Below are 13,249 nucleotides of genomic sequence, written 5' to 3'. Positions count from 1 at the left end.
ACCAAAGAGTGCTCTGTTTTGTATGATTTGATTAATAATATTGTTTTAATAGCAAAATATTTTATACATAAATGTAGATATTTTAAATCCACCACATTGTTTATTGTATTGCAAATTGATCTAAAATACTTCTCAGATGGCCTTAGTAAAATCCAAAAGCAGTTAAATTATTTAATTTGTTTGTTTTATATAATTTGTTGTGTGTGTGTGTATATATATATATATATATATATATATATATATATATATATATATATATATATATATATATATATATATATATATATAATAAAAAGTTAATTTATTTTATAATTGATGTCCTTTGAAATGTTATATGTTTTATAAAAAATACCCTTGTACCTGTGGACGATGGACTCGAAAGTGCTAAAATGCTATCTCCCTTTCGGGTTTTTGCCTACAAAATTACGTCATACTTCCGCCACTCAAACGGAAACTTGCGTGAGCAATGTCGAGGGGCGTGGTTAGAGGCCCCGCCCACTCGCGCTCCTGTGAGTGACACAGAACCCCGGGAGAACATACTAGAACCTCTACCATCACACACAAACACACACAGGAGACGCCAGAGTCATGTAAGTCTGTGCTTTTTGTCGAAAACATCTGTTCTGATTTATGCGCAAACAGCTCGTTACAGAAACCGGCACTGAATAACTATGTACTGTGAAGCTAACCGCTAGCCAGCATTAGCTAACGTTACCGCACTTCAGCACGACTCATTCACTTCTCTCGGAGTCATTAAACCGAGCTATCCGTTAACGTGATGAACCTCGCGGCAGAATTATTAACCGCTTGATCTAACAGCATCTCGTTCAGACATCTGTAATGTTTGTTGAAATGTGTCTGGTGTAACGTTCATTTAGCCCGTAACAGTTAGCCTGGGACAGCATGTTGCGTCCTTGCCACTCAAGTCTGTTCGCAAACACACACATATTTGAGAGATTGTGCTCTAGTGTTGACAGACTCGAGCAGGGAGTTGTGACGGAGTTTATCGCGGTGTTTAACGGTTGAATGTGTCGCGAGGATGAGCGCGCCGTGTGCACGTGCTTCAGGGCCAGATGAATGAAGGACAATAACACGCATATATTCACTGAAGACGAGGATTTCATCTTAACCTCTCATAAAACACACTGTGTTTTTAAATAAAAGTGCTGTTTTTGATGCAATGCCAGACATTCTTAGGACTCAACATCAGTAACATCAAACCATGTGTTCATATTATCTTAATTGAATTTTTTTTTATTTTGCAATACAGCAAGGTACAATTTCTACCAAGTTCAATTGTCAATGTCTGTGTGAGTCTTTAAGTTTGGAAAGGAGTGTCTTATGCTCACCAAGGACACAGACAGATATATTAATAACAGAAATATTGTAAAATATTATAAAAAAAAAATTAGTAACGGTGTTCTATTTGAATATACGTTAAAATGCAATTTATTTTATGTGATCAGAGCTGATTTTTTTTAGATGCTTAAAGTTACAATTTAATTTTGCACAATAGTGTCTTTATCAATAAATGGTGAAAAGCATTATTGTCTGGTTGACAAGATACAGTTTATGACCTTAAATTAAGACACATGAGCTGATTAAACACATTCTACCCATTATTTTAAATCATCATTTTTTAACTGATTAAATGCACATATAAAATGGTTGTCTGTAAATTACCCTGTCTGTTCTAGCTTTGATTTAAATACAGATGTCCCCTAACAGGCATCCAGCGGCTGCTAAGTGGTACGACAGACGAGACTTTGTCTTCATTGAGTTCTTGGTGGAGGACAGCAAGGATGTGAATGTCAGTTTTGAGAAGTCCAAATTTGGTTTCAGGTATGTTGCTGTAACTTGGTTCATCTCTGTAAAAGCACAACGTCGTCGTCTTGTCATTGCCTTAGACTGTAGTTTGAGTGTTTCGTGGCTCAGCTAATCCTGTCCTCCGCTCTCCTTCAGCTGTCTCAGCGGGACGGAAAACACGAAGTACTCAAATGAAATTGACCTTTTTGAATCCATCGATCAAGATGTGAGTCCAGCACACATTTGGGAGATCCCGTTTCAGATGACCCCTCCCAGTGGGATGCTCACTTTGAGTTATATTTTACTGTCTATTCTCAGGGGTCCAAACACAAGCGTACAGACCGGTCGATCTTGTGCCGTTTACGGAAAGCAGAGTCCGGAAAATCCTGGCCCAGGTTAACAAAAGACAAAGCAAAGGCAAGCTTTGTTCCATGTTTGTTGTCACTTTAGTATTAACAATTAAAATAGTCATTATCTGTTGGAGGACTATGTCAGATATCTTGACCGTTTGAGCTCAAACTCTCTCAAAAGAGTCAGTTTTAACAATTATTTCAAAATGGCAGTTATCGTGTTTAGCCAAGTCTTAATAGTAACACATCTGTGTTTGCATGATTTTCTGGTTTTAACGTAAATGGTAAACCAAGCAGTAGTTTGTGGCCTCATAAGTTGTTTGGCTGCATATTTCATTAACCACTTGTTTTTCATAAAAACCTGCTGTATATAATAATCATCAGCTTATCATAACAGCCAAAATTGTAATATCAGTGCATCTGAACGTGGATTGTTGTCTGATCAAACTCGTATTTTGTGAATTTTGTCTGCAGCTCAACTGGCTTAGTGTTGACTTCAATAACTGGAAAGACTGGGAGGATGATTCAGATGAAGATTTGTCCAACTATGATCGCTTTTCAGAGGTTTGTTGTGCTTCGTTAACAATGGCTATAATTCACCTCCGGACAGTATTGCCTGTTATTATGGGAACTGTGAGAAGAATACGTCTGTAGTTAATGTGCTCTACGTGACTTGTGTTGGTTTAGATGATGGGCAACATGGGAGGAGAAGATGATTTACCTGACCTCGATGGAGCAGATGATGTAAGATTTAAAAGTTTCTTCATATGTGGAAGAAAGTTTAGTTTAATGGTAGATCTGATCCAAATGGTTTACTCGGCATCATGTCATTCCAACCCAACATGGTTTTTTGTTCCGAAATGGTTACATCTCTAAATTGATGCTCTTGAAAGCACAGTAAACTAAAACAAAAAGTGTCTAGATAAACGATTCATTATCACTAATCAAATATGGTGACGCATTCTTGCCTTAAAACATGTAACCTCAACTTCCTGTTATGAATGACTGTTGATTTATTTATTTTTATTTTCAGGAATCAGCTGACAGTGATGATGAAAGTAAGTTTTTTCCTCTTTTTCTAGCTTGTGTGTTCAAATCTGTTACTGGTTTAAATGGCCGGTACAACCCAAAAGTGTAATTACATAATTTACTTATTTTTTATGTTCTCTCATCATTTTTGTCCATCTATTGAAATCATGTAATCAGTTGTCTACGCAATCAACATTTGTCAAGCCAAAAAGTAGATACAGACAGTAAATAATCCATCTCAATCAAGGGGTTTGAAGTCTTCTAAAAACACTGTCAGTTTATACGATGCATATTTAATTCATATATGTACACTGATCAACAAACATACAAAGAGCACTTTAAAGTGCCCCCATTATGCCTTTTTAAAGGTTCGTACAATAGGTTTAAATGCACCCAAGGTCAAACAGCACTTTTGTTTTCTCCAAATTTTCATTTGATTTAATCTAATTTCCCAACAATCCTTAACTGATTCGTTCATAGCCGTTCTAATGACACTTTTCCACTGCGTGGAATGGCTCGGCTTGGCTACGTTTGTGTTTCCACCTCAGTTTAGTGCTGCTTTAGAGTGGGTGGGATTATAGATATGCGTGGGACCTCCTGAAAAACAGTTTAATTCTGCGTCGTCCCATCAAGCTCTCGCTGCATCCGCTCCTCGACAATCAACGAGAGGAACGCCTGCTTCCTCAACAGACCACGAAACAAGAGATTCAAACTGATGATTCGTTTGGGTGATTCAGAGTCGATTCTTTCCTTTGGGAGACAATAACTTTATCGTGCGCTTTCAGCTTTGCAGATGGTTTTTGTTCACATACAGCTACATTACATGCTACATGAAAGGTAATAGCTGAAAAGGCATATTAGGGGAACTTTAAATAAGGTAAACAGAAACTAAACTGTGTTCGCTTGATCATGGAGAACAAACCTCACTGGTTCAAAAAGCATCTTTGAGCTTCATGCAAATTACTTGTGCAGTGTCATTAAGTACTTTTTGACCTAGACTTTCGATGAATGGACAAAAAAATTATTTATTCAATAATTTATTTATGATTAATGTCTGGCAAGCTCCAAAAAGAAACAATGCACTATTAAAATCTCAGAAACTCCAGCCCTCATTTATCATAACAGCTGGAAGAGCAACATGTAAAGACATTTTCTCCATTTTGTGTTTTACTGAAGAAACATATACAAACTTAAATGACACGGGGGGAGTAAATTATGACAGATTTTGTCCACTTTGGTTTTTCTCCAGAAATGCCAGATCTGGAATAAGCGACTGGCACGCTGTGGACAGACAGAGGAGGAGAGGGGGATGACATAATGAAAAGAGGACGCTGTCACCTAAATACTACATGATCTGAATGAGAGCAAAGCTGGATTCAATGATTGAGTTCATGAGCATCACCTCTGTCTCAGTGGCTGCACTCCAGAAGATCGTCTTAAACCTCTGTTGGGAGATAATATGCATATTGTTGTACAGAGCTTTGTTGTCTCTCTCCTTATGACCAGTCCTGGCTTCTTCTTTCCTTTTTTCTTTTTCTTTTTAATCTGTACTAAAAACATGTATACTTAAGCTGTTTGGAAAATCTGCACTGTATTCATATTTTTTTTTTTTTTCAATCAAAAAGCAATAGATGTGATGAAATTTTTCTTTTTTTAATGTGAGGCATTGAAATTAAAATGAAAAGTGAAACTTTGCAGAGTTGGAGAGACTTTGTGTGAAAGCGTAAGAATGATTCTAGATTTTGGAAACGGTTATCTGACACAAGACTCACCTTTCTAATATACTTCTCTTCATATATCTCTAGAGGTGGTACCAGGTTTGTTGGCTGTTGATGTTTTCTGACTCTCCGAGTTTCCTCAAAGTCTATATTAGCACTGTATTCATATTGGACCATTAATGTCTTTCATATTATGACTGCAGTATGTTATGTGATCTTTTTAAATGTAAAAAAATGGGAAAACTGAAAAGCATTGTATGTGTCCGAATAAGTCTAAAACAAAAAAAAGACCAAATAAGTTTGCACTAACAAAATTAGGTGTTAAACAGGGCTATGTTTTGTGCACGCTGCTGGTTGACTCATCGATGTTTCCAAAAGAAAGAAAAGAAGCTTCCAATTTTGTCTACATATTTCTAATAAACTGCTCAAAGCTTATCTTTTCATTTTCTCTGCTGAACAGGTAAACTGACAACATTTATTTTCCAATAATTCCATCCCAGACTCGAGGAACACAACAGATATTAAGAAAATTTAGTCTCTTCTCCATACAAACTCAATGGGGTCCAATGTCGATTGGCAAAAGTATATATTGCAGTCCACAGAAAAAAAATAAAGTCATACAGGTTTGAAATAATCTGAGGGTAATAGATGAGGACAGATGTTTCATTTTGCATAAACTGTCCCAAGATACAAGTACATGGTTCCCTCTCGAGGCGGTAACTCAACATTACGTCAGCTAAGACGTATATGGGAACTCTTCCCTTCTCCACTTTCACTGAAATCTTATTGGCTAACGCCAGCTGGGGACAGCTGGCCAATTGACGCGAAGCATGCAAATACTGGCGGGTAAGCGTGCAGTATAAAATGCATGGGCGCGAAAATTACGTCAGAATCTCTTTCTTCACGCTAGAAGTCTTATCTAAGTCATCGTGGAAGTTGCAATAGAGGACTACTCACCCTGTTTTTCCTCTCCGCATCCGATGGCTGCTAATGCTAGATTCGGACCTTCAACAGTTCTGTGTGACCTGCTTGGGATTCTCACACGGACAACACTTGCGCCCAGTGTACCGAGCTGCCAGTGCGCGCCCTCAGAGCCGGAGTGGCTCGGAGGACGGCGGGAATGAGGCCCACTGCCGCCAGCGAGCCGCTGGTGGGCCCTCCCCCGCCCGAAGACGAGTTTGACGTCGGCGTGGTGGACTATAGCTTCCGCGAACTTCGTCCTCTTCGGAGCTGGCGAGGAAAACGACTCCATGTCGCTTCGACGTCGAAAAAGGTTTGGGCCTCTCAGTGGGACCGCCCCGACCAAGAGGGCCCTGAGACCTCCAGGAGAAGCTCGTCAGGGTCTTCGGAAAGGTCGTCTCGGAGCTGAGTCTCGCTTGCAACGCACATGACGAGCCTGTGATGGGTAACTAGACTCGTGGCTCCTCCAGTCGAGCTGCTACCAGATGGCATTTAGGCATGCAAGAGCTCGTGGTGAAATCGTGGGCTGCACCCCAATCGGCGCGCACCCACTCTGCTACGAAGGCCATATCACGCACGTGGACGGGACGGAAACCCTCCCCCCCCTCGTCTAGGAGACTGTTACCACACACCTGTGCTCGTCTCTCTGTGCTTTTGGTCCGGACCACAGTCTAGAAAGAGCGAGTGCAGCTTCTGCTCTTTGCCAGGGCAATACTCAAGGTGTTTCAGGCAAACGGCGGCACAGTAGCGCTGACGTCATCAGGATCGCGGCAGCTGATCTCGCGCTGATTGCTATTAAGCGCTCTGCTCAGCTGTTTCACGGAGCTCATGGTCATCTTTACAGGCACCTATGGCTTCCCTAGCTGTCCTGAAAGACGCGGACCGTAGGCCGCTCCTAACGTTCCAGTTGCTCCCTCCGGCCTCTTTGGTGACGTCATGGAGCTATTCTCGGAGACGCAGAAAGCGCGCCAAAGTATGAGCCATGTGATACCCCGTCGCTCACCCCAGTCTTCTTCTGGGAGATTCTTATGCACCGGGCCAGGCTCTGAAACCAGCTAAAATAACCCGCAGTGGCACCCTGCTCTGAACCGGACGCTCGTTTCTGCCGAAACCAACAGTGGTAAGAGCCTGGAAGGTAACGTCAGGGTCAGTTGAGGACCCCGCGCCGCGAGAGACCCAGCGCGCCATACGAGCCGTCTCCCTGACGGTGAAAGAGTGAGTGAGCGGGAGGCCCCGCCCCCAAGCGCCATGTTCATATGCATCATGTCCCCCATTTCCTCGGGCGACGATTGCTATGTCTGTTTGAATGCTGTTTGTATGAGTTCCACAATAAAAGCAGGTATACAATCAGCGAAAGAGCTTTACTGCCTCTTACACTCATCTCTGTGTCACTCGCCCTGTCTCAGAACAGTGCAGAGCCACAACCCATGATTACTGGCCTCGCGAGAGTGCCAACACCACATAAACACGGTGTCACCCTCAATGTTCAGATGCATCATGTCCCCCATGTTTCTTCGGGCGACGATTGCTATGTCTGTTTGAATGCTGTTTGTGTGAGTTCCACAATAAAAGCATGTTACAATCAACTAAAGAGCTTTACTTCCTCTTACACTCATCTCTGTGTCACTCGCCCTGTCTCAGAACAGTGCAGAGCCACAACCCATGATTACTGGCCTCGCGAGAGTGCCAACACCACATAAACACGGTGTCACCCTCAATGTTCAGATGCATCATGTCCCCCATGTTTCTTCGGGCGACGATTGCTATGTCTGTTTGAATGCTGTTTGTGTGAGTTCCACAATAAAAGCAGGTATACAATCAGCGAAAGAACTTTACTGCCTCTTACACTCATCTCTGTGTCACTCGCCCTGTCTCAGATCAGTGCAGAGCCACAACCCATGATTATACTGGCCTCGCGAGAGTGCCAACACCACATGAACACGGTGTCACCCTCAATGTTCAGATGCATCATGTCCCCCATGTTTCTTCGGGCGACGATTGCTATGTTTGAATGCTGTTTGTATGAGTTCCACAATAAAAGCATGTTACAATCAACTAAAGAGCTTTACTTCCTCTTACACTCATCTCTGTGTCACTCGCCCTGTCTCGGAACAGTGCAGAGCCACAACCTATTATTATAATGGCCTCGCGAAGGAGCGAGAGTGCCAACACCACAAAGAAACATGCATCATGTCCCCCACATCACTATGGGTGACGATTGCTATATGTGTTTAAATGATGTTTCTGTGAGTAAAAATTGTACTAAAGAAGCATATATACCAACGTTGTGTCACTCGCCCTGTCTCAAACAGCGCAGAGGCACAGTCCATGATTATAATGGCCTCATGATGGCGCAAGAGTGTCACACCATTTAGCGACGCGCCCGCCCTCCCGCCAGTGCTTCCAGCCTCGCGGGGGCGGGGCCCTCATTAAAATAAGCCATCAGTGGCTGTAGACCTAACGCGTCGGCCGTGTCATCTCATGGACGGTAAGAGGGCTATCCCGGGCGTTTCATCGACGGATATTCTCTCCAATTCAAACGCAGACCTCCCCGCTTCAATGGCGTGGTCCCGTCACTGACTTTGCCCCAAAACCGTCCTGTTCTGCGACAGGAAGTTCTCAGTCTGCTCGAGAGAGAGCGATAGAGCGAAATTTCCCCTCAGATCGAGCGGAATGCGCATGTTGAATTATCTGGACGATTGGCTGATTTTAGCCCACTCAAGAGATGTGCTATCAGTCACGTGGAAACAATGCTTCGCCGTTTGGATACGCTGGGACTGCGTGTGAATATGCAGAAGAGCGTGTTTTTACGAGTCGGACTGTAACATATCTGGGAATATGTTTGGACTCGATGGCGATGCGAGCCCATCTTTCTCTAGAGCATTTCATCGACTCTGCGCTGTTTCTGACTGGGCAGGTCGTTTGCACTGAGGGAATTTCGGAGGCTTCTGGGACTGATGGCGGCGGCTTCTTCAGTGTGCCATCTGGGTCTGCTACATTGCGGCCGCTACAGTTTTGGCTGTAACTCGAGTTCCGCCGAGGGCGTGGTCTTCGGTCCACAAGCACTTACGGTCATTCACAGTTGCGTCAGCACTCTGAGACCGTGGAACAGCCCGGATATGTTCAGCCCAGGAGTTCTTTTCTCTACGAACGCGATCTAGGCCGGGGAGCAGTCCGTCTGGGCCTGTGGTCGGAGTCACAGAGAAGGTGACACAAAACCGTTTGGAATAATGGAAGCGGTGTCCTAATATCCCTGCAAGCCTTTTGGTCGAAATTGGAGCGGAAACATGTACTGATTCAAACCGACAACACGTCTGTGGTCTCGTACATAAATCGCCAGGGCGGCGTGCGCTCCAGAGCTCTATTCAAACAGGCAGCGAGTTTCCTGTTGTGGGCGGACCGACACTTAATCTCCATAGGAGCGTCGCACATCCCCGGTACTTTGAACCGTGGAGTGAGCATGCTTTTGAGGAACGGGATTCCTTAAGGAGATGTTGGCTTCACCCAAGATCAGATCTAATGATTTGGGAGGGAGGAAGTGGATTGTTTGCCACGAGCGAGAACACGTTTGCTATCTCACTCCCCCCTGCTGGGAGATGCTCTGACATCGCGCTGGCCGGAAGCCAGGCTTACACGTTCCCTCCTGTGAAGATTCTGCCTGTGTTGTGCAAAATCAGGGAGGAGAAAGCATCAGTTATACTCGTGGCCCCGAACTGGCCGAATCAGCCCTGGTTCGCGGACCTGAGAGAGTTACTGATGGCTCCCCCATGGCGAATCCCCCTCAAGCAGGACCTGCTGTCTCAGGCGAATGGCACAATATAGCACCCCAGCCCCGAGCTGTGGAACCTTCATGTGTGGCCGCTGCGGGGACCCTAATGAGCGGGACACTCTGCACTGACGAGTGCTAAACACACTTACTGAGACGCGAGCATCATCAAACATTCGCTGCTACGCGCAGAAGTGGTGAGTTTTCACAAAATGGTGCGAGAACATTTATATTGACCCGGGGACCTGTTCCGTGTCGGATGTTTTGCGCTTTCTACAGCACAGTTGGATAGCGGGAGTTTGAAACCATCCACGCTGAAGGTGTATGTGACCGCTATTGCCGCTTTCGTTCCCCGGTTACGGGTAAACGATCGGTAAGCACGCTCTGGTATTCAGTTTTCTCAGGGGTGCAAGTAGATTGTGTACTTCATGGCCGCCCTCCGTGCCGCCGTGGGATTTCGCTCTAGTTTTGAGGGCTCTATCTCTTATTACCGTTCGAGCCATTAGCTTCGATTGCGGTTAAGGAGCTTCCCTGAAGACTCAGCGAAGTGCCTTGGAGAATTTCGTGAGTGTTTGGTGAACAATATTGCATTGGTTTCGGGCCTGGCGACTGTAATGTCACTCTCCGGCCGAGACCGGGTTTCGTTTCGAAGTCACTCAATACACCGTTTTGTTTCCCTGCCCGCCTTATCTGTTGAGCCGTCAGCCTCGCGCGACGCTGATACTCAGAGCGCCGGGACCCTGTAAGGGTTTTACGGATGTATATGAATTGCTCGGCCGCCTTTCGTCAGTCGGACCAGCTGTTCGTGTGCTTGGTGGATGTAATAAGGGACGTGCTGTTTCTAAACAGAGACTTTCTCACTGGATCGTGGACGCTATCAAATGCCAGGGGAAGGATTACCCCCTCAACATCAGAGCTCATTCTGCGAGGACATTATAAATGCTTCCTGATGGGCCTGGTCTAGAGGTATGTCTGTCCAGTATTTATGTTTTGCTGCTGGCTGGTCTTCCCAGAACACAATCGCCAGGTTTTACAAGCTGGATGTACCCTCTGTAGCGTCACATGTTTTTCGGTGAGTTAAGTTTTATTCATTAAAGCTGTTATAACCAGCTATACAGTAGTTACCATGGCTGCTAACTCTGTGTTATGGTTTAAATGGTTTATGCAGCAGTCACCGCAAACGTCGTCGACTCTGTTTAACTCTCATGCTTGAGTGCTTATTGCTTTGTGTCTGCCCTGGTTAGTGCAGATTTCGATATATTGCTTGAAGTTATGCATATTTTGTTAGGGTCGGAGCAGATGTCTCATTGGCCTAGTTCCGCCTATCAGATGCAAGCACTCTTAGCGACACGGCCATTGGCTAGAACTGTACTGCTTGTGTGAGGGTGATTGACTCCGTTCAGGGCTTATCTTCACTGCTCTCACGGCGGGATTTTATACAGTTCCCATATACGTCTTAGCTGACGTAATGTTGAGTTACCGCCTCGAGAGGGAACGTCTCCGGTTACTATCGTAACCTCGGTTCCCTGAGAGGCGGGAACGAGACATTACGTTAGCCGCCGTGGTCGCCGTTTGATCAGCTGTGCTAGCGTTCAGTCGTGATTCTGACGTAATTTTCGCGCCCATGCATTTTATACTGCACGCTTACCCGCCAGTATTTGCATGCTTCGCGTCAATTGGCCAGCTGTCCCCAGCTGGCGTTAGCCAATAAGATTTCAGTGAAAGTGGAGAAGGGAAGAGTTCCCATATACGTCTTAGCTGACGTAATGTCTCGTTCCCGCCTCTCAGGGAACCGAGGTTACGATAGTAACCGGAGACGTTTTGTTTCTCCGTCAGAACACATTCACTGCAGAGGATCTATTGGTGAACAACTGATGTAATGAAATCTGCTCTGATGAAGAAACAAACTCAGCCTGAGGGGGAGTACATTACATCAGCACACTTTAATTTTACGGTGAACTATTGCTTTAACAGGTACAACTTTAGATTTTAGTCATGTATCATTGACATCAACAGCTTTGGGAGTATTATCGTTGTAACATTGTCTAAGTTTTATTAACTAATGGAAGCTTATTTGTAAAGAGTCTTCTCTCGGGCATTCTGGCTTCAATAACTTGTTCATATATGAGCAACCCATACTACATGGGGTACAATTGTTGTTTTTACCTGCCAACTCCGAGTTTTAAGAGTACTTAATCATCCACAGCTCGCACTTTCACACAACGTTAACATTTGGCCGTGAGGTCAAGAGGAGGCGCTATAACATGCGCGCTCTCGACCTATGACGACATGCGGACACCTCTCATCTCACTCCAGCCCTTAGCAGCGTGTAGCCTATGTATACTTTTCTGCCATGTTAATTACATATAAAAGCGGTCATCTATTTAAAGCAGGGGTGTTCTGGATAACTGCAGTCGTTTATATATTCTGTGCATTGGATGGATAGAATGGCCTCTGCTCTATCTATCAGCAGCGGACCATCACTTCCTCCAGCCGCATTGTGGCTGCGCATCCATTCCTCCACACTGACTTCACACGGCACATCCTCGCGCTGGGTCCTAGCGCCAGCCTTTCTGTGCTCCACTCGTCCTCCACACTTAGGAAGCAGAAACAGATTTGGGTATTGAATTTTTTTTTTTTTATTATTATTGCAACCTGTCCTTCTCGTCACTCAGCAGACCACATATTTAGGCTACACGATGGAGAAAATAGTTGAGGACAAATGCGTTTCCCTTTTAAGTTTTTGGTCTTCTGTATTAATTATTATTATTTTTATTTTTATTTTTTTTGATGCAGTCTTAAATAAAACCTAAAATGTTAAATCAGACACCCAACAGTCTCGAGGAGTCATACAGTCACTTGCGATGATGCCAGAGTCAGAATTTCTCGAGATCTCCCAGTCTTATGTATATATATATATATATATATATATATATATATATATATATATATATATATATATATATATATATTTTTTTTTTTTTTTTTTTTTTGTGGAAAAGTTTAATAATAATTTAATAATTTGGTAATAATTATTATAAAGTAATACTTTTGTGGAAAATATGAAACATTGTATTTTTTCATGATTCTTTGATAAATAAAATTCTACAGAACAGATTATTTGAAATAGAAATGTTTTGTTACATTATAATTGTTTGCAGTATTTTTTTAATCAATTATCTGCATACTTGATTGTAACTGAATATCAACATATCACTACGCTTTTTCAATTTAAGTATTTAAAATATTCAATTCAAGTTTATTTGTACAGCGCTTTTTACAATACAAATAATTGCAAAGCAACTTTACAGAAAATTAAGTTTCTACATTTGTTTAGTAGCTTATAAGTGGTGATCAATTTATGTGCAAGAGACAGGAATTTTCAGCAAAATTTATACAAGACATAGTCAACCAGACGATGAACACTATTAACAGCAATTGTTATGTGATTGCATAGTAAGTAGCAATATTTGTTAGTTCTGTATGTTGTTTCAGGGTTAGCATCAAAGAGATGTGTTTTTAATTTAGAAAATGAACTCTCTTAAGTGACCTTTTATTTCAGTTATTTTAAGTGCCCATTGGGCACAAGTTGCACACTTCTTGTGCACACGGGTGTTGTG

The 13,249-nt window shown here is 43.2% G+C and overlaps 1 protein-coding gene across 2 annotated transcripts; it reads left to right on the top strand.

The window, feature by feature from the left end:
* Positions 1-442: 442 nt before the first annotated feature.
* LOC113070279 (prostaglandin E synthase 3-like) lies at positions 443-5,338 on the top strand. Of its 2 annotated transcripts, XM_026243514.1 has the most exons (8): positions 443-590; positions 1,729-1,842; positions 1,963-2,032; positions 2,125-2,223; positions 2,631-2,720; positions 2,844-2,900; positions 3,190-3,214; positions 4,435-5,338. In XM_026243514.1, coding segments are annotated over exons 1-8 (477 nt in total). In that variant the 5' UTR covers positions 443-588; the 3' UTR covers positions 4,455-5,338. The 2 variants fall into 2 exon arrangements, with proteins under 2 accessions (XP_026099299.1, XP_026099298.1); XM_026243513.1 differs by lacking the exon at positions 443-590 and having other exon boundaries at positions 1,715-1,842.
* Positions 5,339-13,249: the final 7,911 nt, after the last annotated feature.

This window comes from Carassius auratus, unplaced genomic scaffold (genome assembly GCF_003368295.1).
Source record: "Carassius auratus strain Wakin unplaced genomic scaffold, ASM336829v1 scaf_tig00003633, whole genome shotgun sequence".
In the NCBI taxonomy this organism is placed as follows: Eukaryota; Metazoa; Chordata; class Actinopteri; order Cypriniformes; family Cyprinidae; genus Carassius; species Carassius auratus.
The sequence above is the reverse complement of the archived record's forward strand: the minus strand, read 5'-3'. Positions and strand labels throughout refer to the sequence as shown.